The following is a 26,543-nucleotide window of genomic DNA, read 5'->3' as shown; positions in this document are numbered from 1 at the left end:
CTGGAGGCAAAGTCCACCAGAGCTGAAGAAGACAAAGGGTACAGAATCCAAGATCTGTCTGAGGACTGTGTTTTGCAGGAATCGGATAGTCTTGAAAGCCTGTGAAGCCTGTAGTGGGCTCTAGAATAGAGAGGGATCCTTGCCTGGGTAGTAAACTCTGCAGCCTGTGATGCAGCAAGTCAGAAGGAGGGAGAAAATCCTGCTCAGATCTGCTGACAATATCCTGAAGTCGGGGGGGTGAAAGCACAAGGTCCTTTCCCAGTGAAGAGTGCAAGGCTACAGAAGGACAATTTATTACCACAGAAAGATAAAAGTGAATCGAGAACAGCAGCCTCCAGAGAGCAACATCTTTACTGAAGCTAAGTATAAGAACCACGAAAGAAGTATGCAGGGATACTCTAGATTGCCTGAGGCTGAGTTAATTTGGGATATTTTCAAACACCTTAAGCAGATTTATGTCATTTCAATTAAAACAATTACTTTGTTGTAATTTACTTTGTGTGCATTAGTTTGCCCCCTATGCCCCGCCTTCCCCTTCACTACCAAACCCCTCCCCACCCCCTTTCACCTCTTAACCCACAAATACCTACACAAATGAAATATACACAAAGTAAATTACAACATAGTAATTTACTTTGTGAAAACAACCGGAGAGCCCTTAAGCTCTTGTTGGAATAGGGATTTGCAACACTAGACTAAGCACTGGGTTCAAAATTGTTGGGACCTGGGAACTATTTAGCTAACTTAGTAGCTTAGTTTAATACTCAAAGCTATCAGGAGATACCTTTGAATCCCCAGGCCAACTGATGCCATACAAACATACCTATGTGACATTAACTGATAATGTGTTTAAAGGAGCATTGGGACACATCTAGAAGACATTGGAAGCATAATGAGACACATATAATGGACAAAAAATTATAGATTGCAAATTAGGGGAAGTTAGGTTTCTGAGCAAGAGTGGTTTGGGAGTGTAGTCAAACGCACAATGCCAAAAACAATTATTGCTACAATCTAGGTTATTCAGGTCTCTAATAATAGGTACACATTGATTGACACTGTAAGTGTATTTAATCAATTATTGTTCAGCCTACAGCCTAGGCTGTAGGCTGAACAATAATTGATTAAATACACCGCAGGCTGAACAATACTTGATTAAATACACTTACAGTGTCAATCAATGTGTACCTATTATTAGAGACGCATTGCGCATTTGACTACGCTCCCAAACCACTCTTGCTCTACACACTAAATCTGATCCTTACTAGGAGTGGCTCTGTGGGACTGTGCACGCTGCAGGGCTTGATTTCAGATCTATTACCCAGGTGGATATTTTAGTGCATAGGTATCCTTAGTCGAACCCCGCGCTTCCCACATATTTTGAAGTTAGGTTTCTGGCACCCTTTGTTCCTCATAGAGAGTTCCTCCTTACTGTGTGTTACCCAATACAATCAATCAATCAAAATACTTTATTTCGGCACAGGGTCACAAAAGTATACAATCATAAAACAAGGATATTTACAACATCATTAATATCGCTTACCTAAAACCAATTTCGAAATGGTACAATGGATAACCAAATATGGTAATACAATAAAAAGAATATAAATATAGAAGTGCTTTTGCTTCTCAAAGTAATAATTAACATATGAATGTTTACCCAATACCCACAAGCTCCTTTAACCTTCTGCTCATCACATCTTTATTTCAATCCCTTGACGGTACATGAACATTGAAACCCTTGCTGCTAGACTGATGAGGCACAGAAAAATTACCCTAGAGGGTAGCAGAATTTCCCCTCGACAGAACCCTTTGTAGACAATAAGGAAACTCCCTGGAAGAATGTCAGGTGGAAAGGCGGCACCTTTATAAACATTTTATGGGAATGTCCTCGGATTCCGACTTTCTGGCGACAATGCTGTAAATAATTGTCTGATATCCTGGGGAAAACTGTACCATTGGACCCCAAACCACTGTTACTGGGTATCCCAGACAAAGACTCTACCAAACTCTGGGATTATTTTTTCCTATCCACAGCGATTGGCATAATAAAACGCAACATAGCGCAGTGACGGGACTCACCTGAGGGTCCGGCCTTGACCCAGTGTGTTGCAGATGTGGACATGTGTGCAGTAGTGGAACACCGGAGTTATACTGCACAGGGTTGCCCAGCCAAAACCACGAAAGTTTGGGGCAAGTGGGAGGAAGGAAACTGATCTAATATGGACAACCTGGTAAAGCTGCTATATGGGAATGTGCAAAGCATTACAACTTCAATTTTACGTGCATAAACTGCTGTATTATTACTGTCCCTGGATAGGACAAACAATTGCAAGGGTGTAAATGCTGGTGAGTTTTTTGTATTTGTTTTTGTGTTGGTAAAATAATAAAAAGATATATAAAAAAAAAGAATGGTTTTAAAGTAGTTTTAATTTAATGCTTACTATTAATGTTACTTATCTGCTAAATAATATGTTAACACTGATATTTCCAATGTTCAAAGACTTTACTTTTTAGTTAGATAGTAACTACATATACATTTAGGATGGATTGTGTCCTCCCATGTATTACTCATCTTTGATATACGCATCATCAGGTTTGCTGCTTCGGAAAACATTTTTACGCACCAGAGGGCGCTATGCTCGATGCCGTGGCGTCGATGTCCCTCGAGGGCTGCCCTCGAGCTTCAACGTCATCCGTAGCATAAATAGCTTGCGCTGCGCCTGTTGGCTTCAGTTCTGTTTTTCCCGAAAGCTTTGCTTCGAGTGTTGAATGGCGCCCTTCAGTTTTGCCTCATTATGACCCTGCCGGTCCGGAAACAACAGTGGCAGTAAATCCACTGCCACTGTTGTTTCCAGACCGGCTGATTCCTAGTTCTGCAGGCGGGAGGTGTCACTCCCGCCAGGTCTGACCTAGCAGCAGTAAAGCCACCCGCCTGCAGGTGGAAATGGAAACACCGGCTCCGTCATAGACAGAACCAGTGTTTCGTTTGTCCCCATCCCCATGGAGTCCTATTGGACTCCATGGGAATGGGGATTTATGGAATTCCGCCCCCAGAATTACCGGGTCACCAGGGTTGGAATGCCCCCGGTGATTCCAGCAATCACGGAGTTGGAATGGTATTTCGGGTCCGGCGGCAGCCTGCCGGGTTTTCCAGCACGACTACCGCCGGACTCGTAATGAGGCAATGTCTTCATCTTCTAATGCTTCGAGCCCGAAGCCTGGCTTAAAAAATGCCATATATGCGGGACAAAGATGTTGATTACCGACCCCCACCGTCTCTGCCTGTAGTGCCTGGGTTCCGAAAATCAAACCGATGACTGTGGGTCCTGTTAGGCCATGACGGAGAAAGCTCTCAGGCAGCGCCGAGGGAAACTGGCGGTGGGGAGGGCAACTTCGAAGTCATCTTCAAAGAGGGATAAGAAGTCGGGGGATTCCAAAGATTCGGCCCGACGCAAAAAGTCCAAGAAATCTCGATCGGGGAGTCGGTCGAGACAATCTTCGTCGAAGAAGGCTAGGAAGAGACGACATAGGTCTCCATCTTCCTCTTCCTCCGATTCCTCTATCAAGGTTATCGGGTGCCTAACCAAGTCTGATTCCCCCAGAAAATGGGAGACTTTTAAGAATTAAATGCTGCGTATCTTTGAGAATGCGACCTTAACCTCCTCGAAGGAAACACGCAAAAGCCATGCCCCCGGTCGCTCCTTCGGACGACTCAGGGAGGTCTAAGACTGCTATGGCAAAACCAAGTATCAAACCAGCAGGTCGCTCTAGATCCAACGAGAAATCGTCAAGGGTATTGTCTCGAGAACGTAGTGTCTCTCCAATACCTCTGAAAAAGAGCAGGTGGTCGACGCTCGGAGTCAGGACTTTCAAAACATAAATCGAAGGCAACGCTGAGCAAATTGGCGCTACTGTCGAAACCTTCGTCGACGCCGTTGTCGAAGGTTCCATCGATGCCGTTGTCAAAGGTTCCATCAACACCATTATCGAAAGCGGCATCAACGCCATTGTCGATGCCAGGGACAACTCCTTGGACAGTCACTTCGACCATTTCGAGGCCCCTGCCAGACAAGGTTTATCATCCTACACCCAGGAAAGACTTTTTCAAGTCCATGGCCTCAATTTATGAGGAAGAACAAGCCTCTTGGTTTGCGTTATGGTACACAAAATGTTCCTGAGGAACTTATTGATCAGGAATCCAAGATTACAGATATGTATGATTGCCACCAATCGGCTAGTGGTAGATTATGGATCTGTATGATTGCCTCCAATCAGCTAGTAGTATAGACACTTCGCCGGAGCTCGAATTTGGCAAGCCTGATCCAGCTCACCATGCAGATTCTGCATACAGGAGTCTCATGGATAGAGTTATTGAGTAACTGGGCTGGAACCAGAATTCTCTTGCCTTTGAGCAGGACAATATGTGGATATCCTGAATTAAGGCCCTCGGAAGGACCCAGTGTTACCCTTTCATGCAGCCCTTCAGAGAAAGGTTGTGGCAAAATGGGATACTCTAGAAATCTGGGCCCGCTGTAAACAAGAACTTTGCCAGAAAATACAGGCCTTCTAGTATTGATCGAGACTACTTGGCCAAGCATCCTCCACCCGAAAGCTTGGTGGTTCAGGCGGACACATCAACCAGACAGTCTGCCTATCCCTCTATTCCTCTGGATAGAGACGACAAGAGGGTGGACTCCTGGGCGCCTAAGATCTTTTCATCGGACAGTATGGCCTTGAAGTCTGCTAATGTTACCTGCACCCTTTCGAGGTTTACTTACACTCTGTGGGACTGTATTAGTATGGTGGCTGAACTCATTCCGGAAGGCAAGGAAAGAGACAGCTTCCTGGCTATTGTGAAGGATGGAAAGGAGGCAATCGGAGAGTGTCGCCAGTCAGGACTGGACACTGCTGACAGCATCAGCAGGTCTGTGGCTTCTAGCACCGTACCAAGCAGGTTTGCGTGGTTGAGAAAGTTGGGCTTTGCACCGGATGTGCAGGCCAGACTACTCAATATGCCCTTTGATGGCTTGAGGTTGTTCGGCAGCAAAGCAGAGGAGAGTCTAGAGAAGCTGAAGGCCTCCAAGGCGGCGGCTAAATCACTTAGCGCCTCCATATGTCAACCTCAACAACATCCCTACTTAGGCTCATCTTCCTGGAGGGGTCGTCCTTTTCGTTTCTATTTCTCATTTGGAAGGGGAAGAGGACAGGCTGGACAAAGAGGACAAAAAAAGTCCCTTGTGGTGGACGAGGAAGGGGTGCTAAATCAGCCCCAGCAGTGGCATCTTTACCCTCGGCCGCTGCTGCAGCAGTCTCTAAGCCATTCTGAGGCCTTGACCCACAAGACCCTGGTGGGATGCAGAATCTCTCAGCATCTGAACGAATGGCAGGGCATTACTTCAGATGCTTGGGCACTGGAAACAGTAGCCCAGGGTTAATGCCTTCCTTTTCAGAAAAGGCCTCAAGATCATCCACCGGGATACAACTCTGTCAAAATTTCAGATCCGCTCCTTGTGGAGGAAATCTTAATCCTGCTAGAGAAAGGTGCAATAGAACATGTACCTGTAGCAGAGAGGTTGGTATTCCTCCTACTTTCTGATTCCCAAGAAGGACGGAGGATTGAGACACATCTTCGACTTAAGAAACTTGAACAAGTTCCTCAGGAAGGACAAGTTCAAGATGGTTACCCTTTCTCAGATCATTCAGGGTCTCCAACTCCAGGATTGGTTGGTGTCATTGGACCTTCAGGATGCTTACTTTCATGTGCCAATCCATCTCAAGCACGATGACCTCTGTCCGAGGGTTTTCACCAAACTGATGGCGGTGGTGGTAGCAAGTCTCAGTAGAGGGTGGTGACGATTGGTTGATCAGGGCTCGTTCACCCGAACAAGCCCAGGAACATCTCGATATCACCTGCCACTCCCTACACAGACTTGGCTTCTCCCTCAATTACAAGAAGTCCCATATGATACCATTCCAAAGACTCCAATTCATTGGAGCAGTACTGGATACTTACCCGGGGAAAGACTCACCTCCCGAGGTGAGAGCTCAACACATTTGCAGATTGTAACAGAATTCTAGAATGCCCAGTATCTGCCGGCCTTCGATTTTCTGAGGTTACTCGGTCTCATGGCATCCTGCATTTTTCTGGTACCAGAGGCCCGATTGAGAATGAGATCACTTCAATGGGCCCTCAGAACTCAGTGGTCCCAATTTTCAGGGAATATGTCAGATCTTCTGCAAGTTCCGAGCAGAGTTGCTCAAGACCTTCTACGGTGGGCTTGCAAAGACAATATTCTCAGGGGAGAGTCTTTTTGGCAACCATGGCCAGATATAACGGTAGTGACGGACGCCTCACTCACGGGGTGGGGAGCCCATACCAATGATCTGACAATCAGCGGTCATTGGTCTCCATCGGAGTGCAAACTACACATCAACCTTTTGAAGCTGAGGGCAATCAGACTAGCACTGTAGGCTTTTCTGCCCTCTGTTCGGGGTAAGAATGTCTTGATAATGACGGACAACAGTGGCCATGTTCTACCTCAACAAGAGAGGAGGTTTAGGGTCACAACCACTGTGCAGAGAGGCAATGCAGCTCTGGTTCTGGGCAATGCAAGAAGGAATCTCTTTATCAGAAGTTCACCAAGAACACGGCGGCGGATGCTCTGAGCAGGCAGAGCAGTCTCCCATAAGTGGGAACTAGCTCAGGAAGTCCTTCAACAGAACTTCACCCTTTCGGGAACCCCTCAAGTGGATCTGTTTGCGACCGAGGTCAATCGGAAGTGCGAACAGTATCGCTCAAGGGAATTTCCTCCAAGAGGAGCTCTAGAAGATGCGTTCGTAGTGGACTGGGAGCTCCCATTGCTGTACGCATTTTCTCCAGTGCCCCTTATTCCTCACGTGATCAGGAGGTTGAGAAAGATTGGGAAATCCATGATCCTAATTGCTCCAGATTGGGCCAGGAGGACGTGGTACCCGGACCTTCTAGACATGTCCATCTGCCTTCCAATGTGTCTTCCACAAAGAGAGGATCTCCTCTGGCAAGAAGAAGGTCAGGTTCTCCATCCAGAGGTCAAGACACTCAGCCTTCACGCATGGTTTCTGAGAGGCTGAGATATAAGGATTGGGACCTCCCGGACGACGTAATGGAGATTTTGCTTTTGGGCAGAAGGCCAGCAACAAAATCCTTGTACCGGTGTCGCTGGAATAAATTCAGTAACTGGTGCAAGGATAAGAATGTGTATCCATTCCTATGTGGCACACCTATCGTGCTTTCTTTCCTGTTGCATTTAGCCAATCTGGGGCTCCAGATTGGAACGATAAAGGGATACCTGGCTGCACTTTCCATATTTAAGCGCTCCTCGGAAGAGGTCTCTTATTTCAAGATACCCTTGATTGTGCAATTTCTAAAGGGTCTCACTAACATGTACCCTCCAGTCCCTTTTCATGTCCCTGTTTGGGATTTGAATTTGGTATTGAAATTTCTCACATGTATTACATTCGAGCCATTACATTCATGTCCTCTAAGGCTCCTTAAATTAAAGACCTTTATATTAATGGCTTTAGCATCAGCCCACAGGGTGAGTTACAGGCTGTTTCTTTTAAGCCTCCTTACACTGTTTCAGAGTCAAACCATAATTCCTGCCTAAAGTAATCTCTGACTTCCATTTGTTGCAAAGGATAACCCTACCAGCCTTTTATCCTCCCCCACATGCAGGTAAGAAGGAAGAGAGGTTTCACAGGCTAAACCCAAAAAGGGCTCTAAGCTTTTATTTTTCAAGGCTTGCTAAATTTAGGCAAGATGATCAACTCTTCATTGGGTATACCGGCCACAGTTGCGCCTGGCTGTAACAAAACAGACGATATCCAAGTGGATAATCTTAGCAATTGGAGAGTGTTATAGACTGACTGGTAAAGAACCACGAGATGGCCAAAGAGCTCACTCCACTAGGGGCATGGCAACTTCTGCGGCTCTCCAGAGGGGTATTCCGGTACGTGATATCTGTGCAGCAGCCACCTGGTCGTCCATCCACACATTCATAAAGCATTACTGTTTAGATTCAACCTCGTCTCAAGAGGGTCTTTTTGCAAAGGCTGTTCTTCATACAGTCCATGACTAAATTAAATAGTACTCCCTCCTCCAAATTGTCACTGCTCTGGGAGTCTCTGAAAGATGAGGAATACGTGGGAGGACACAATCCATTCACAGAACAAGTTACTGACCCCTGGTAATGTTCTTTCCATTCGATGTTCCTCCCCCGTATTCCTCCGACGTATTCCTCATCGCCCCTCCCAGCGTACCCGACCGCACAATTTACGTGTTTTTAAACTCTGTGTTTTCTGAGAATTTACAGTCTGGGGGTATGCCTGGTCAGAACAACGTCCTTTCATCGCGGGATGTTTTTCTGCAGGGTTTTTACCGCACATTTTTTAACAAAAAAACCCAGCGAATTCTTTAGGGGGGGGTTAGAAAATAATATATATACGCGGTGTGGGTGTTTGGGAATACATAAAAAAATTAAAGAGAATGAGGGTTTAGGGGGGAACCCCCCAAAAATAATATAAAAAAATGTGATGGGTTTTTTCGTAAAAAAGATTGCGGTTAAAAAAAACAGCAAAAAAACATCCCCCGATGAAATGACATGGAACCGCCTGTCAACTCCTCAATTCATGACAACGAAAAAACAGAACTGAAGCCAACGGGCACAGCTCGAGCTATTTATGCTACGGATGACATTGAAGATGACATTGATGCTCAACGGCAGCCCTCGAGGGACATCAACGGCATAGCATCGAGCACAGCGCCCTCTAGTGTGGAATTTGTTTGCCCAAGCAGCAAAGCTAATGATATATATATATCAAAGATGAGGAATACGTGGGAGGAACATCCAATCGAAAGAACGTTACCAGGGGTAAGTAACCTGTTCATTTATGTATATAGTAACTTCAATTAAAAACAAATCGCTATACATATGTCTATATCGCTACCTATATCTATGCTACATCACGACACTGTTACTATTGAGTCTTCGTTGCATTTTCATTTTAACCTATAGGCATCCGCCCTACTTTACCCCATAAGGAAAACAGAAAGGTTGAGCTCATTCCTGGTTCTTGTGTGTTCTGCAGTACTCCTACTGTAAGACGCACCTAACCCTGTATCCAGGCTCAGTGCATGAGCTTAGTTCCAGAATACATTTACAGAAATGCATGACATTAGCAAGGTTTATTCTACTTGTCTCTATTACATAAGAGAGGGACACAGACGAGGGAGGGGATATCCCGGGTGCACTATATCAACATTACATAGAATGCTCTTCTTGCACCATGGCAAAGGATCACTACATTTTCCTTGTTCCAGAACTCCAAATTACCACATAACCACACATGAATGAAATCCATAAACCAAAAATGGAAACATGTTTTGAGAAAAGTATATCAAACAATCTGTATTCATAATAAACACAATTATTGTACAAAAAAAGTGTACTATGTGACAATTTTTTTCAAAGAATCTGCATTTCTATCAGAAAATAATCCTTCATAAAATGTCCAGTCACAATATATTCAAAAGCTTGAATACTGGTTTAAAAACATTGAATTTTCCAATCCGTCACCACACCCAGTGACATAAGTGTAGCCTCATTATATGCATATAAAAGTGAAAAAATACTTCTGGAAACCTGCACATTCTACTAAACCATGGCAAATATTGCTGTCCTTTTTAGTGCCACAGTTGTCTTGTTGCCTGTAGTGACATTAGCCCTACATGTTTCTGTTCTTACTCAATTTGAACGTTCTTCAGGGGCATTTGCGTAACTCATAATGGACCTTAACACAGTATTTTCCCCATATGTTAACTTTTTTAGTTGTGTGAGATACCGGAGTAGGGAGTCAGACACAGTGCAGGGGTGTTCAATAACTCCTTTATTTATATAATAAGAGGGTTGGGAAAAAGGCCCCACTATCCCTAACCCTGAGGGGTTTCAATGCCTCAGCAAAACGAACTAATGGACCAGTCATTGTCAGCATGTCCCGAAATAAAGTCCACTGTCCTGTGTCCATAAACCTATTCTGACCCTCACACTCAAATCCCACAAACGACTATGCAGTAAAATAATACATTGGCTGCTGGAACAAACCCTTCCCTGGTCTTAGCTACGCTTTTTGTATTCCTCCCTGATGGCTCTGAAGCTTTTCCCTCACTGCACAGCGTTACTATGCCGTGCCTCCTGGGATTCTCCAGCCTGTTGTACTTATTGTGGTCAGTGATTGTATGTCCACTGACGCGGGGTCCTCCCTGCTAGTTTCACTGGGCTCTGCTCTCCTTAATACCTGGGCACTTGTTGCCCGCCAGCCACACCACTGGAGTGGACATCTTGCTGTTCTCCCTGCTGGTCTTGCAGCAAAAGTATATATAGGTTTCTCGAGTTGCGATAAGTGTTCCATCCCCAGTAACAACTACTTTGATCTCCGTAGTTCCTCACCGGACCTGCTCTTCGGTTTTCCCCATGGTGGCAAGGGGCTCTGCTAGTATTGCAGCCAGTCGGCCAAGTACCTGCTTGTGTACCTCGCGGCTTTAACATTGTAGCCTCCACAAGGTTTTGCTCTCCTGTCTCCCGTCTGCTTCTGCCTCTACAATTTATACCTTCTCTCATATGCACACAGCCCTTCTGGTCTCTCCTGTTGCTCCTTCTCAGGCCCCCACTACTACTACTAAAACTCTTCCAAATACTCCTAGTGTCTCTGCCCTCACAACTCCTGCCACTTCCACTGCTACTACTACGATCAACTCCTGATCTCTGTCCCTCTTCTCTTTTGTTGTCTGGTTTCCTCACCACTCCTTTTCCCTCCAGAGACAGTCTCCTCGTCCCAGTAGCCTGAGAGAGTGATTTAACTTTACAGAGATTCATATACCCATATGGTATATTTGAATTTAACTTTTAAGGCGTGGTGGGGGTTTGCATACATTTTCTGGGTTTTGTTGTGGGAGTTCTGTTTTTTTCTCCTTAATTCTGGGACGAGATCATCTGATTCGTCACAGTTGGCTGTGGCCCGGCTGTTCTAACCATCTGTGAATACAATGAAATCAAAAAAATTGTATATAAAAAAAATAGTGAATGACCTGATAACCTATTCACCAGCAATGCAATTACTGCCATACGTCAGATGAATTTATAACTCAATACCTGATCATATCTGGCACCTGAATGCATGTAGCTGTATATAAATCTTAATGTACCCTTCTCACCATCACCCTGCAAGGGAAATCGTTTAATGAGTGCTAACACATGTGAAACCCCAAGGGGTGACACACAACGCAGCACATACCCATGTAGTACAAACCTTTTGGACAAAACTCAATTGGTAAAAATCCTTCTTGCATGGACATCCCAATCAGAAGTAAGTACTGGACAAAACATCTCCTCAGAGTCTGCCAGTCTGCAGCTGTCCACAGCCAAATCCTCTTTTGCATGAAAATGCTAACAAGCGTATACAAATGTAATACCAGTTTGTCAAGATAATGGTATACCTCTGACTATCCACATCATGCTCACTACCTAATCCTTGCTGCAAAATTTCACAATTCACCATGAAGACCCCAATAGCAAAGTTCTCTGCTTAGAATGAATTATACAAGCTGCCCAAAGGTACAAAAACTGATAGAGACTGCCAAGTAAGCAATTATATGCACACCCCTTACACACCCATAGATAGCCTCCTGGGCTGTAGCAACCCGCTATGCTTTGTATCCGAATTAGCACCATGTCCGATGTGCACAAATACCTTCCAGAATATGAAATTGTGGGGAAGATGCATTTTCTGGTAGGAATGCTGATTTAAAAAATGTTCTCCCGCTAATCACCCTACCTATTTTTCCAATCACCCCCTCTATGCCAACTGAATCAAATCTGCTAAACGCACTTACTTCTCTGATCTTCTCCATAGTCAATCTAATCACCCTCAATGCCTCTTTCAAACTTTAACTCGGCTTCTTTCTCCTCCTACACCTGATCCTTCCATTAACTCAACCCTTTCAGCATCAGAACTTGCTAATTTCTTCTCTTTTAAAGTTCACTCCTTACGTCAGGATATTCTATCGTCGCCTTCTTATAACCCTTCCCCGCCACCTTTTCCTACTCCCTCCAATACTGTGTTTAACTTTGCTCCTGTATCAGATTCTGAGGTGGCTCTTCTCTTGGCCAAAGTTCACCCCACTGCTTCCCCCACTGACCTGTTCCCTCTCTAGTTATTTCTAAAATCTACCCGTTTTGGTACCCTTTCTTGACTTTTTTTTTACCATCTGTCTCACCACTGCCACTTTTCCTTCTGCTTTCAAACATGCAATTATCATTCTTATTCTAAAGAAACCTACAGCTAATCCCCTTATTGTTTCAAACTTTCATCCTATATCTCTCTTACCTTTTCTATCTAAGCTTCTTGAGCGTCTTGTTAATTCACAAATTTCAACATTCTTGTCTAGTCTATATCTCCTTCCCCCTACTCAGTCTGGCTTTTGTCACTGCCATTCTACTGAAACAGCCCTGACTTGTGTGCTTAACTCCCTTCTTACTGCTTGTTATTCCAAACATACTTTTGTTCATATTCATCTTGATCTGTCTGCTGCTTTTGACACTGTGGATCACTCTTTGTTTCTGGATTCTCTCTCTTCCTTTGGTTTTTGTGGGTCTGTTCTACCGTGGTTTTCATCTTATCCCTCCAACCACACTTTTGCAGTCTCCTGGGGTGGCAACACTTCTCCATCTTTTTCCCTAGATCATGGTGGTCCTCAAGGATCAGTCCTTGGTCCTTTTCTATTCTCCTTATATACTTCTTTTCTAGCCCCTATCTTTCCTTCTTTTGGAGTGTCACACCATTTCTATGCTGATGACACTCAGCTCTTCCTTTCTCATCTTTCACGCCTGATATTCATCATACTCTCTCATCCTGCCTTTCTGCCATCAAATCCTGGATGACCTCTCATTTCCTCACTTTAAATGCAGTGAAGACTGAAGTCTTATTCTTTCCCGCCAACGCTCTCTTGTCACAGTCTCCTCCCTCTTCTATTTCTTTTGCTCCCTCCAGTCTCTCTATTTCTTCCACTGCCCGTAATCTTGGTCTTTATTTCGATTCTAATCTTTCCTTTGCCCATCATATCTCCCTGACATCCCGCGCCTGTCGATTTAATCTCTACAATATTCGCAACATCCGCCGTTTTCTTACTTTTCATGCTACAAAACTTTGGGTCTCTTCAGTAGTCTTTTACCAACTGTTCCATTGTTCTGTCTTGTTCTTTGGTCTTCCCTGCTCACATCTCGCTCCTCTTAAATCAATCTATCATTCTTCTATTTGCTCACTCTGCCTTCTCTTTTATCGGGACTCAATCTCTTCTTGTGCCTCACTCGGCTTACTATCTTTCTCCAGCATGGGGTCTGGCATGGATTCACATGCTCATGAATATTCCCCGTCGTCAGGCTTGGAATCCTCGGTAAAGAAAAATCAGTATCAGTTTCGTTTCTGATCTGTCTTTCGTAGTAGAAACCAATCACTGATCTCTGCGTCATACTGACCACAGCCAATGACTGCCCTCTCCCTAAGCCCCACCTCTGGCAGCCATCTTCAGATTTTTACCGCACGTTCAAGTGTTGGGAGTCCTCGTGCTTAGCTCTCGAGCTTTTACTGCATGTTTCGCGCTTTTTCAGGTGAATTTTCACATTTTTTCAGTTAATCGAGCCTCAAGCTCCACCGTTTCTACTCCCGTTAACGGCTACCCGTTGCGGGATTTTCCTACGCCCCTCAAGGGTGAAGATTTCGTCGAATCAACTTCTTGGAGGATTCCAGAAGATTTGCGGCCTACTTCGAGATGGCCCAGGACGCAAGTTCATCACCCGGACCCAAGCTGTTTCGCAGCTGCCCTGGATGCGGGCTGCAGAATGTGTTTAAGGAGGACGAACATTCGCGATGCCTCTACTGTCTTCATGGGGACAAGACTCATGTAGAGAAGGACTGCCAGTTCTGCAAGAACTTGTCGGAGCGGACCATGAGGGACCGTCGATCCCGTCTCGCCAGCTGGTTGGAGAAGGGCTCAACGGGTGAGAAGAAGAAGAAAGGGTCCGAGCAGGCTTCTAAGTCCTGTGCGGGTGCCCCGGCGACGGGGGCCTAACACCAAGCCAAGTGCCGCGAGTCCGCTGGCTCTGGGAGCGCCGAAAGGTCGGGCTCTTCGGTCGCCAGGCAGGGCGCACCTTCCCCGGCACCGTCAACCACGAGCCAGCGCTCCGGTTCGGGGAAGAGGAAGTCCGAGTAAGCTTCGGGAGAAACCCTGTCCGATCTCGGAAGAGGGGGAGTGAGGGGTCGCCGCTCCCCCTAAGGAGAAGGCCCGGGACGCACCTAAGGTGGTGAAGGCCCCTACCCAGCAGGCAAAGGCCTCTATCGAGGCGATTGCGGCGACTCTGGTCAAGCCGGCAGAGACCCCGTCAGCGGAGACTGCCTCCGGGACTAGAGTTTCCCTGCCGCCAAGGAGGGACTCCTCTTTCCAGCCCATCATCATGGCCACCATGATGGAAGAAGCAAGGGGGGGCACGGTAGCCTCCTCGATCTCGGAGTCAGCCTCGGAGGAGGAACTGACCGAGGCCGTGAGGAATCTCGAAGTCCAATTCGAGAAGGTTCGATCCCGTAAGGAAGATCCTCGGGAGATAACCGAGGAAGACGACGATGGCGAGGAAGAGCAGCCTTCCCTTCCGGCGTAGCCAGAACCTAGGCCTCAGGATAGCTCGGCGGCCATTTTGTCTGCGATCCAGTCCTTATGCTCTGAGATAAGGACGAGATTACCACGGCCCAGGCCGGAGGACCCGCAACCTGGCCCGTCGGGAAGTCCTCAGAACAAATGACGGAGGACCCAACCCTCTCCTCCACTCGCCCCCGTAAGGCCTACAGTTCCCTCCTCATCCTCCCACGAGTCGGGAGATGACGGTGCGATGGGCTCGACGACGGGTTCTGAGGGCGACGACGACGGAACGGGTCTCCCGTCGCACGGGCCTCACCGCCCGACGAGATTGGCTCATTCCACGCCATGATCGCCAGGGCGTCCAAATTGTTCCAGCTCTGCCCGGAGGAGCAGAAAAAGGAAGGTTTCCTCTATCAGCGCCGGGAGGCCAAGAGGAAGACTGTCATCGTGGTGCCTCTAATCGATGACATCTGGGAGGAGGGCCTGTCGGTTCTCAAGAACTCCTCCACGGCACCAGCCAAACGGGACCGGTACGAGAAGAAGTACCGGGTCCCCGAAACCGCTCCCCTGTGCCTCAGGGCCCAGCCAACGCCAGACTCAGTCGTCTCGGCGGCGGCGAAGAAGAAAGCGGCGGGGTCAGGAGCCTCAACGTCGAATTCCCTGCCGGACGGCGAGGGAAAGAAGTTGGATGCCATGGGGCGGCGGGTCATTTCGTCGGCGGCGACGACGACGATCAAAGCGGCCACCGCCCTGGCGATCGTGGCCCGTTACGACAGGGAGCTCTGGTTTAAGCTGGCCCCCATATTGGACTTCCTACCGGACGACAAGAGGTCCGAGGCCCTGGAAATACTTCAAGAAGGCGAGGTGGCGTCGGACCACGCCATAACGGTGGCAACCGATATTACCGATACCGGGTTCTGCCAGCTGGGCAACGGTGTTTGCCTACGACGACGGGGTTGGCTCCGGGCGACCGACTTCTGTCAGGACGTCCAGACCAGGGTGTTGGACATGCCGTTCGACGGCAGCAACTTGTTCGGGAAGGCGGTGGACTTATCCCTCCAAGCCATAAAGACAGACACGGAGACGGCCCGCGCCCTAGGAGCCCTTCAGCAACAACGGCCCTTTCGAAGCTCCGGAGGCAGACAGGGTGCCTCCAAGGGATCCAGCGGTGGCTCGTCATCCTACCGCCAGGCGGCACGCTCCTCGTCTCAGGAGGCCTGCAGGGGTCATGGCAAGCAGGGAGCGCCTCGCCGCCATCGGCAAGGTGGCCAGGGCGGCAAGGCCACCACCTCCAAGCAGGACTGAACCGGCCGTGGCCTCAGGCCCCCACCGAAGCACCCCGGTGGGAGGCCGGCTGACGAAGTTCATCGGCGTGTGGAAGTCCATCTCCACCGACCATTGGGTGCTGGATACCCTGGCAAGAGGACACTCTATCGAATTCCTGAAGAAGTGCCCTCACGTTCCACCTGTGGCCAGGACGGAAAATCACGTCCCGCAACTGCTGTTGGAAGTACGGGCGATGCTCAGGAAAGGCACCATCGAGCTTGTCCCGAAGAGGCTCCGGGGTGTACTCAGGGTACTTCCTCGTCAGGAAGAAGACGGGCGGCTGGCGCCCCATCCTGGACTTTCGTCGTTTGAACAAATGCATCAGGTCACAAAAGTTCAGGATGGTCACCCTCCAGCACGTGCTGGGACAGCTGGAGGAAGGCGACTTTCTATCGTCATTGGACCTGGAGGATGCATACTTCCACGTTCCCATCCTCAAAAGTCACCGAAAGTTCCTCAGGTTCGTCGTCCAGGGATGCCACTACCAATTCAGAGCACTGCCGTTCGGATTGAAGTCGGCCCCCAGCGTCTTTACCAAGTGCCTAGCACCTGTGGCAGCGCGGCTGCGCCTGCAGGGGATTCACGTCTACCCCTACCTAGACGACTGGCTCATCCGCTCAAGGACGAGGGAACTCGCCGTCGAACACACTGCGAGGACCGTCCAGCTACTCACAGACCTGGGATTCGCCATAAATTACCCAAAGTCCCACCTGGTGCCGTCGCAGGTGGCCCTGTTTCTGGGAGCGAAGCTCGATACAGTGAGGCACCTGGCGGCACCGTCGGAAGAACGGACGAAAACCATTTTGGGCAAAGTGCAGCGCCTGCTAGCCACGGACGTGGCCAGGGTGAGGTCCATCATTTCCCTCCTGGGGATGATGTCCTCTTGCATCTACCTGGTGCGCCTCTGCAGACTACGGATGCGCCCTCTTCAAGAATTTCTCGACGCCCGTTGGATGCAGGCGACGGGCACCTTCGAAGACAGGGTCCCCCTCAACGAGGTGTTCCGGCGGGCGATTCAGTGGTGGGGCGTTCGAGCGCACCTCACGGCGGGCAAGGGCTTTCAGACGCCGGCGTACCAGGAGACGGTGACGACGGACGCCTCCCTGGAAGGTTGGGATGCCCACACCGGAGATCTCCACGCAAGAGGCCTCTGGCTCTTGGAGGAGAGGCTCCTGCACATCAACGTCCTGGAACTCCGAGCCGTGTTCTGGGTTCTCAAATCGTTCCTCCCGTCGCTCAAGGGCAAGGTGGTGCAGATCTTCACGGACAACACCACGACAATGTTTTACATACGGAAGCAGGGAGGCACCAGATCCCCAGCCCTATCCAAGGAGGCACAGGATCTGTGGCACTGGGCGGTCGCCCAGGGGATGTTCCTGGTTCCCTTCCACCTGGCAGGAGAAAGAAACACCATCGCCGACTCGCTCAGCAGGGAGCTGCGCGCGTGTCACGAGTGGGAACTGTGCCAGGATCAGGTGGATCAACTCTTCCGACGATGGGGCATGGGCGATGCGTTCTCGTTCCCCTGGGACGGCCTATACCTGTATGCGTTTGCTCCGTTGCCGTTGCTGCTTCGACTCATCAACCAGCTCAAGAGGTCCCGGTGCAGGATGATCCTTGTCGCACCGGCGTGGCCGAGGCAGATCTGGTTCCCACCCATCAAGCTGTCGGCGGACGCGGACCTTCTCTCCAGAGAAGGAGGCGCCATCTTCCACCACGACCCGGCGTCTCTGAACCTGCAGGCTTGGCTCCTGCAGCGCTAGAGTTTGGAGGCTACGATATACCGGCCGATTGCAGAGAGGTTCTTGCAAAGGCCAGGGCGTCCTCGACTCTCAAATGCTACGGTCATAAGTGGAAGAGGTTCTCTATCTGGTGCCGAGCACAGAAGATCAACCCCCTATGGATTACGGCCCCTCAAGTGCTGCCGTACCTGCTATCGCTGGCAAAGGCTGGGCTAGCCCATGCCTCCATTAAGATTCATCTGGCGGCGATCTTCAGATATACCAGAACCACAGGACGGAGGTCCCTGTGGTCCCATCGACTGGTAAAAGAGTTTATGAAAGGACTGTTCCGGTCGTTCCCGCCGGTGAAGGCCCCGGCCCCGGCGTGGGAACTGACCAGGCTCATGGGGCCCCCATTCAAGCCGATGCACCCCGCACCGATGAAGTTTGTGTCATGGAAGACTGCATTCCTGGTGGCCATTACCTCCGCACGACGAGTGGGAGAGATCCAGGCCCTATCCTGCAAAGCACCGTACTTGACTTTCCATGCCTCGAGGGTGGTGCTTAGGACGCACCCCACCTTTATGCCCAAGGTGCCGTCGGACTTCCATCTTAACGAGCCCCTGGTGTTACCTGTTTTCTTCCCGTCTCCTTCGTCGCCGGCCGAGAGGACTTTGCACTCGCTGGTTGTGGCTAGAGCGCTGAAGTTCTACGTGGACCGCACGAAGAGTTTTCGGAGGACATCACAGCTATTTGTGAACTTTGGACCTGTGAATCAAGGGAAGGCTCTCTCGAAGTCTTCTATTTCCAGATGGCTCTCCGGCTGCATCATGCACTGCCACCGGTTGGCTAACCGACCCCTGGCGGGCCGTCTGAGAGCCCATTCGACCAGAGCGATCGCTGCTACTACGGCGTTCTTATCTGGTGTGCCCCTGCTGGACATCTGCAGGGCTGCTACATGGAGGTCGATGCACACCTTCACGAGATTCTACTGCGTCGATCGGGATTCCAGGGAGGAGTCCAGGGTCGGCCAAGCAGTGCTGCGCAACCTGTTCGCTTAAGGTGAGCCTGGTGAGGAGGTAAGAGATGCTTAATGTTGAGTTTTTTGTATTGCTTAATGTTGAGCCTTTTGCCACCCCCTGTGGTTGTGCATGTGGGTACTGCTATGTATTCTTATATTCATGAGCATGTGAATCCATGCCAGACCCCATGCTGGAGAAGGAACAAGTTACTTACCTGTAACTGTTGTTCTCCAGCATGGGTCTGGCATGGATTCACATGCGAACCCTCCCGCCTACCCCTCTGCGGCTCTTCACTTGGTCATACTGCCACTTCACGTGCTACCAAATCTGAAGATGGCTGCCAGAGGCGGGGCTTAGGGAGAGGGCAGTCATTGGCTGTGGTCAGTATGACGCAGAGATAAGTGATTGGTTACTACTACGAAAGACATATCAGAAACGAAACTGATACTGATTGTTCTTTACCGAGGATTCCCAGCCTGACGACGGGGAATATTCATGAGCATGTGAATCCATGCCAGACCCATGCTGGAGAACAACAGTTACAGGTAAGTAACTTGTTCCTTCTACTCTCAGCTTAAATATAACTTTCTTTGTCCAGATCTTCCCACAGTCTGCTAAGTGTTTTACCTGCAGCTGTGAGTTTGACTACATCACATGTGGTTGTAGGTGGCATACATGGATTCAACAACTTTCTCAGTATCAATCATGCTGAGTGATTCTGGAGGTTGCAGCAGCAGCTGTCTTACTCGATATATTCTTTCATTCTCTTTTTCTCCAATCATTGCAGGGAAGCTTTGCTGAATAGGAGGCCTCTTTTGTAGGTGGGGGCTCCTGTCTTTCCCTACTCCACACAGATGGTGATGAGGGATATATGTAGTTGGTGAAGACACAGTGTGGTGTGCAGTGGCAACCAGCACAAAGGGAACCACTGTGGATGTTAACTTCTCTGTGAGGAGAATAAATTGTGACAGACCAGACTGCTGTGGTCGTTTGGGAGAGTGTGCATCACCGACCAATGAAAGACCGCTCTGGGGTAATGACTATGCGGTGAAGGAGTGAGACTGAGCAATGGCTGTGACAGCTGGACTGTCAGTGTATGAGTTCACTTCCATGTCATGCTAGATGGTCTGCCTGCAGGAGTGGAGTGGGTTCTAACCCAGTGTGGGTACTGGCCTTTGCACCTGTGTCTGCCACTGTTTAAATGTACAGTCATAACACACAGAAGTACTATCGCAGAGGAGCACGGCAACTGATGGAAATGTGCAGCAGTCTGAAGCAGAACAGATGGTGGCGTTATCGTCTTTACTAAATGGTATGGTAGCTGGACAGCATTGTGCGCCTCCATGCTTGATGTGGCCGTTGGTTTCGCTGCAGCAGATGATTGCTTCTTTGTCTAGATAATTGAGGACCTTGGCAAAGTAGGAGGTGAGAACCTTGTGATATAGGTAACGCAGAAGCTTGGGAAGCCTGCTCCTGTATTAAAAATGGCAGTGTGGTAGCCTCCATCTCCTTTTAAACCAGCTTTCCAAAAACAAAACCAGCTAAGTTCCTTCTCCATCTCCCATTCTGATGCCCTACTCCCCTGATATTAAAGTGCAAGACTGCCCCAATAATTAACCTTTGTATGTTTCTTCAGCGTCTTGGTGCAGATCATAATGTCCTACATGTAGGATAGCAGTGGCTTAACTGTGTTTTCAAGATCAGTCCCTTTGGTCTCCGTGGTCATTATCCTTTCCTTCACTCGCTGTAGATCATGACAGAGCAGGGAACCATCAACCATGACCTCACCTATTTACTGTTCCAAAGCATGTATGGAGTCATGTGTGGCTCGAAGGAACTATTGGCTGTGCACTTTTTAGACCTGATTCTCTTAGCTGTCTCATTGGCACGTTGGCTGAATATTTAGACATAGTTTAACAGTGCAGTTTGGTCTGCTTGTTAGCCTATGGTCACCTGTCACCAGGCAGGGGTGGACTGGCCTATAGGGAACTTCCGGAGATTTCCTGGTAAGCCTATGCACCCTGGGCCTCTAATTTTATTTCCAAATTGTTTCATAGGCTGAAAATGTGCAATATGGGGCCATTTTGAACATTATTTCCATAGCCTCTTTTGGTTCCCAGTCCACACTTGTCACTAGCCATATTTGCGTCCTGCAGAGCTGGCCCTAGATAGTGATATTTTCTGCGTCAGCACCACTTCTCTCTGATCGTTGGCTGTTTAACGTGATAACCAGAGCCGAAGAAAGCATGCATTACAGTGCAATTCCCGAACAAACTCAGTGGATCAGTATTCTCTTGCCTAGTGATCCTGTTCCCTCCTTACTTATTCCCAAAGTCTACCCGTTCTTGGTATCTTTCCTTACCTCCTTTCTTAATATCTGCCTTACCACTCCCACATTTCCCTCTGCCTTCAAACACGCAATCATTATTCCTATCTTAAACCCACTGCTAAACCCCTTCTTGTGTCAAACTTTCGCCCTATATCCCTCTTCAGCATTCATCTCTGATCCATCTCTTCTTCCTCCCGCTCAATCTGGTTTCCGATCCCGCCATTCTACTGAAACAACACTTACCTCGGTGCTTAACTCTCTTCTCACAGCTCGCTATTCAAAACACTCTTCTGTCCTCATTCTTCTTGATTTATCTGCTGCCTTCGACACAGTGGATCATTCCCTGCTTCTTGACTCTCTCTCTCCTCCTTTGGTTTCCGTGGATCTGTTCTAGCCTGGTTTTCATCCTACTTGTCTAACCGCACCTTTGCTGTTTCTTGGGGCGGCAATACCTCCCGTTCATTTCCCCTCGGCCACGGAGTCCCCCAAGGGTCAGTTTGTGGTCCTTTTTTTTTTCTCTTTGTACACCTCTTTTCTTAATCCCATTATTTCATCCTTTAGAGTCTCACACCACTTCTATGCCAATGACACTCGGCTCTTTCTCTCCTTCTCATCTTTCACCCCTGACATTCATCACACACTTTCATCCCATCTCACTGCCATTAAATCCTGGATGGCCTCTCACTTTCTTACTTTAAACGCTGGAAAAACAGAAGTTCTATTCTTTCCTGCTAATGTTCTCCCACCCCCGGGCCCGTCTCCTTCCATTTTCTTTCCTCACTCCACTCTCCCTATCTCCCTCACTGCTCGCAATCTTTTTTTAGTTCACCATCTCTCTTATTTCTTGCGCCTGTTGATACCATCTCTACAATATACGCAAAATTCCTCACTTTTCATGCCACAAAGCTTCTCGTATATTCTTTAGTCTTTTCTCGACGAAGGTATAAGGGCGCGAGAACAAGAATACTTTAAGCTTACAAGTTACATTTACAGGATTACATAGTCACATAGTTACAAAGTACAAGTTAAGGTGAATACAGCAAGAAGTACATATATATTTACAAGTACGGGTATACAGTAGAAGAGCAGTGTCCAAATTGGTTGTGAATCGAGTGACTGATATAGCTAGAGCTTATCGGTCATTTTCTTTGAGCCACTTGATAATGTTTAGTCTAAATTGTGGGTAAGACTGGTCAGTCTTTAGTGTAGTCGGGAGGGAGTTCCATAAATGTCGGGAGGGAGTTCTCACGTCTTGCTCCTCTTAAATCTATCTACCATTCTTCTATTCGCTCACTTTGTCTTCTCTACTATTGCCTCACTTGGATGGCTTTCTACTCCCAGCTCAAGTACAATTTCCTTTATCTTGTCTTCAAATCTCTCTACGGTCTTGCCCCTAACTATCTTGCAATCTTCCTTTCATTCTGTTCCCCTTCTCGTTCTCTTCGCTCTGCTGGTCTCTTGCGACTTAATGTTCCTCATGCCCCTTGTGCACAATCCCGTTTTCGATCTTCCCAACTTCTTGCTCCTCTTCACTGAAGCCTTCTTCCTCTTTCTCTGCAATCTATTACCTCTTATTCCCTGTTCCGCTCTTCTTTAAAAACGCATTTACTTCAGTTGCATGCTTGATTGTTACTGGTTGATTCTGAACACTGACTTCCATTGCTTATTTTAATGAACAGTTTATTGTTCTCTGTAAAGCGCTTTGGTGAAATGCGCTATATAAAGTATAATAAAAATACAAATAGCTGCTAAACTTTGGAACTCCCTCCCGAGAGAAATACGAATCGTGAAGGACCATTTAAAATTCAGAAAATTCAGAAAATCCTGGGTCCTTAACTCTGAATGGGACCAAACGAAAGAGCAACACCCATACCTATGGAATCTACACACAAATGGAAAGACAGGGGACTTGGCCAGACCATGACAAAGTGCAAGGAAGTAGAGAGGCCACTGAAAGAGAGGGAGACCCAGGTGTACCCGTTCCCATGGAGGCCCCTACCGGAAACAAAGGATCAAGGCAGGTCCAACCTAATTTGAACCAGAGACAGAGGGGATCAGAATTAAAGGGTAAACCACTGGGTCCAGGGAGCTCAAGGGAAGAAGTCTCCCCGCCCTCAAGAGGCCCACAGAGGCAATGGTGGCTGCACACCAGGGTTGCCGCGCACGTTTGGGTCAGATAGATACATATGCGAATATTCAGGAAGTTCTATACATCATAGGCACTATACGTTTGACTTTCCACTTAAGATGTGACTATGGTGACATAGACACTCGATAATTCCGTTTAGGCCATTAACTCTAAGAATCTCAGAACAAGCGTAGATGGCTAGGTAAGCAGACTTGCACCCAGCTTACGCAGCCCACACCAAGATGGCAGTGGTGAAACCGCCGGCAGGCATGGGCGAGGTTACTATGCCAACTGATATATACAGGTTACCAGACATTTGGTCGAAAAAAATTGGTCGACCAGACAAATGGTCGAACCAATTTGGTCGAAAACCAAATGGTCGAATTTTTTAATTTTTTTATTTTCACCTTTTTTTTGGGGGGGGGGGTTGGTCCCCCTTCCAACCCCCTTTTTTTTCTAAAAACCCATTTTTGTAAAAAACGAAAACCCGAAAAATAAATATATAATTAAAAAAAAATGCGACCATTTGGTTTTCGACCAAATTGCGTCGACCAAATGTCATTCGACCAGTTTTAGGTCGACCAAATGTCTGGACACCATATATACAGTGTCCGTGAGCCGCACTGCATATGGCAGGCAGACTCACAGGACACGCTGACATCTTTATAGGATACGCAGCAATTTTTGCAGGTGAGAAACGATCAGGATGGTTTCAACAACAGACACTATCACTGGGACGCTCGTAGAAGTGTATGCATACAAATGTCTTTTTACGATGTAACATGCTTGAAAGCACCTGGCTTACATCGAATATAACTGACAGATACTGTCCCCTGGGATTGGAGGGATTGCTTTCGTATCCTAGATGGTTATTTTTTTTAGTTCATTCATATGAGGAATTGGGGTCTACTTATCCCGATACGGACCACGGGACTTCGCTTGGTACTTAAGCATGCCCTTCCGAGCAGGTTATCCCCCGGGGAGCAATAGACAATATCGTGGATAGATAAACATTAATCTGCAACCAAACGGACGTTACACCATGACTAATGTTTACAATTATTATTTATTGCAGCCTTTCCTTCACTTATGTCAATTACCCATTGAGCCACACTGCCTCGCCAAGCCAGGGCGACTTATAGGGTGGGTGAGTGCATTTTTACTTATTGAAGTTACTCTCATGGTTTTTGCTAGGGACACCTTGGTTTTAGATATTTGTAAAAACGCTATTTCTACAAAACATAGTTTGTACACTAGTGACAGGACCTCACTCCTTTATTGTAGTGTCCGGAAAAGATAGGAAAGTACCCAGCAATTCAGACATACAGCTTAGTACTAGGAAGTTTCATTTACACTGTATGATATCGTTAATCGTGCTTCGGCGATGCTGAACATATTATGAAGTATTCATGCCTGTTAGGTTTACAGGTCATATTACATCTAGAATATGCCGAAAACGTTTAGCTTCAAATGCCCTGAAGAAGGATTATGATTCAGAAACTCATTGGCTACAAGTTGTTGACCAGAAAACTACATAACATCAGTCCACTTTAGACTGACCCTTGAAGTATCCAAGAAGGTTTTTTGTATCACCTTATTTATTGACATGGTTGGTTTTTCTGAATGTAAAATTCTTCATCACTGTTTGATTTTCTGAAATTGTGGTTAGATAGTAACACATTGGGCTTCATTATGAGTCCGCTTTGCTGGAATGCGGGGATTTCGTGTCGACGGTGACTCTGCTTCCGCGACCGCAAGGTTGCGGAAAGAAGGGCCAATTACGGCACCTGGGTCGCGCGCAACACACCGAGGCGGAAACGGAGTCACCGCCATCACGTAAACAACTACGCGCGCGGACTTAGCGCTACAGAAAACTGTGCTAGAACCGCGTCCGCCCCCGCCGACACGGAAACATCGGAAGCAGAAATACCATGATCGCGGGGAAAGAGAGAGGCGGCCATTATATAAAGCACAATCCACTGCCATCCTCAGACACCACAGGTCAGATCACCTCCCTGAGACTGACAAACCATCCAACACCATCATGGCATCCAGGATACCAGCACGCAGACAGAGAAAGCAGCGCTTCAGTGAGGCTGAGCTCACAGTACTGGTGGAGCACATTGTTGAGCATGCTGAAATGCTCTTTAGTGCAGATCAGCGGCGCGCTACTCAGCAACGCCGCAAGGAGGTGTGGGCAGAGGCAGCATGCAAGTGCACAGCGGTTGGTGTGACCACACGCTCAGTGAAGGAGTGCCACAAGAGGTGGGATGACCTCAGGCTCCGGGTGCGCAACCTCATCACAGCACAACGCCAACACAGCACTGGTACTGGTGGAGGCTCTGCATCCCCTCTGAAGCTGCAATCGTGGGAGGAGCGCTGCAGCAGTGTCATGCACCTCAAAGGCATCCACGGCATAGGAGAGGCAGATGCAGGAGTGAGCCCACCTGCAGATGCTGGTAAGTGCAAGTGAGTATAAAGCCATACGTATGATTGGGAGTGACCCAATGGACCCACTCCCAATGCCCCCCCCCAAACAGGGCAGGAGTGACCCAGTGGACCCACTCCCAATGCCCCCCCCAAACATGGCAGGAGTGACCCAATGGACCCACTCCCAATACCCCCCCCCCAAACAGGGCAGGAGTGACCCAATGGACCCACTGACTGGCCAAACGACGAGTATCACATCCCCAAAGCACGACCCCTCAGAATTCACACAGTGCGTGCCTGACTGGAAGCAGAGACACACACCTGTGTGTATCAATAGTCAAAAGTGTTGAATTGCAAGTGTACATGGATTGTGATGTTTGATGCATGTGATGGACACATTACGTAACACCACACAACTAACCGCATGCCCTCTGTATCCCCACAGTCGTGACAAGTGACAGCGACGACGGACAAGAGGCTACGCAGCGACCACCTGCAGGCACACAACGCAGCACTCATGTCCAGGAGGATGAAGCAAGCTGCTCTGGCACACAGGCACCGTCACAACCAGGCACACCGGCAACATCAGGCACACCGGCAACATCAGGCACACCGGCTGAAGCAGGCACACCGGCAACATCAGGCACACCGGCTGCAGCAGGCACACCAGCAGACGACACCATCCCCATGCTGCCACCCACCCTGGCCCCGGATGATGTTTCGCAACCCATCTGCACAGCTGAGGAGGCTGCATCAAGTGATGGGAGTGCCCCGGCCATGCAGGCCGAAGCAGTACAACAGGGTGAGGGGGACAACATGGATGGCCTGTCACCCATCCATGGCCTACGGTTCAGCCCCCCAG

At 48.3% G+C, this 26,543-nt stretch overlaps 1 protein-coding gene across 3 annotated transcripts in view; it reads left to right on the top strand.

Annotated features, from left to right (window-relative positions):
* CDKL1 (cyclin dependent kinase like 1) overlaps positions 1-26,543 on the top strand; it is a 1,210,180-nt gene that overhangs the window by 1,168,668 nt on the left and 14,969 nt on the right. The window contains exon 10 of one of the 3 annotated variants that reach the window (XM_069638983.1): positions 24,327-24,394. The exons of 1 other annotated variant lie outside the window; for it this stretch is intronic. In XM_069638983.1, the coding sequence (XP_069495084.1) occupies positions 24,327-24,394 (68 nt within the window). Of the gene's footprint in view, positions 1-24,326; positions 24,399-26,543 lie in introns of all 3 variants that reach the window. One more of the 3 variants, XM_069638981.1, reaches the window with a different exon arrangement.

Source organism: Ambystoma mexicanum, chromosome 14 (genome assembly GCF_040938575.1).
Source record: "Ambystoma mexicanum isolate Mex_15411 chromosome 14, UKY_AmexF1_1, whole genome shotgun sequence".
NCBI classification, from domain to species: domain Eukaryota; kingdom Metazoa; phylum Chordata; class Amphibia; order Caudata; family Ambystomatidae; genus Ambystoma; species Ambystoma mexicanum.
Note: the sequence above shows the minus strand (reverse complement) of the source record. Positions and strands in the feature narration are given on the sequence as shown.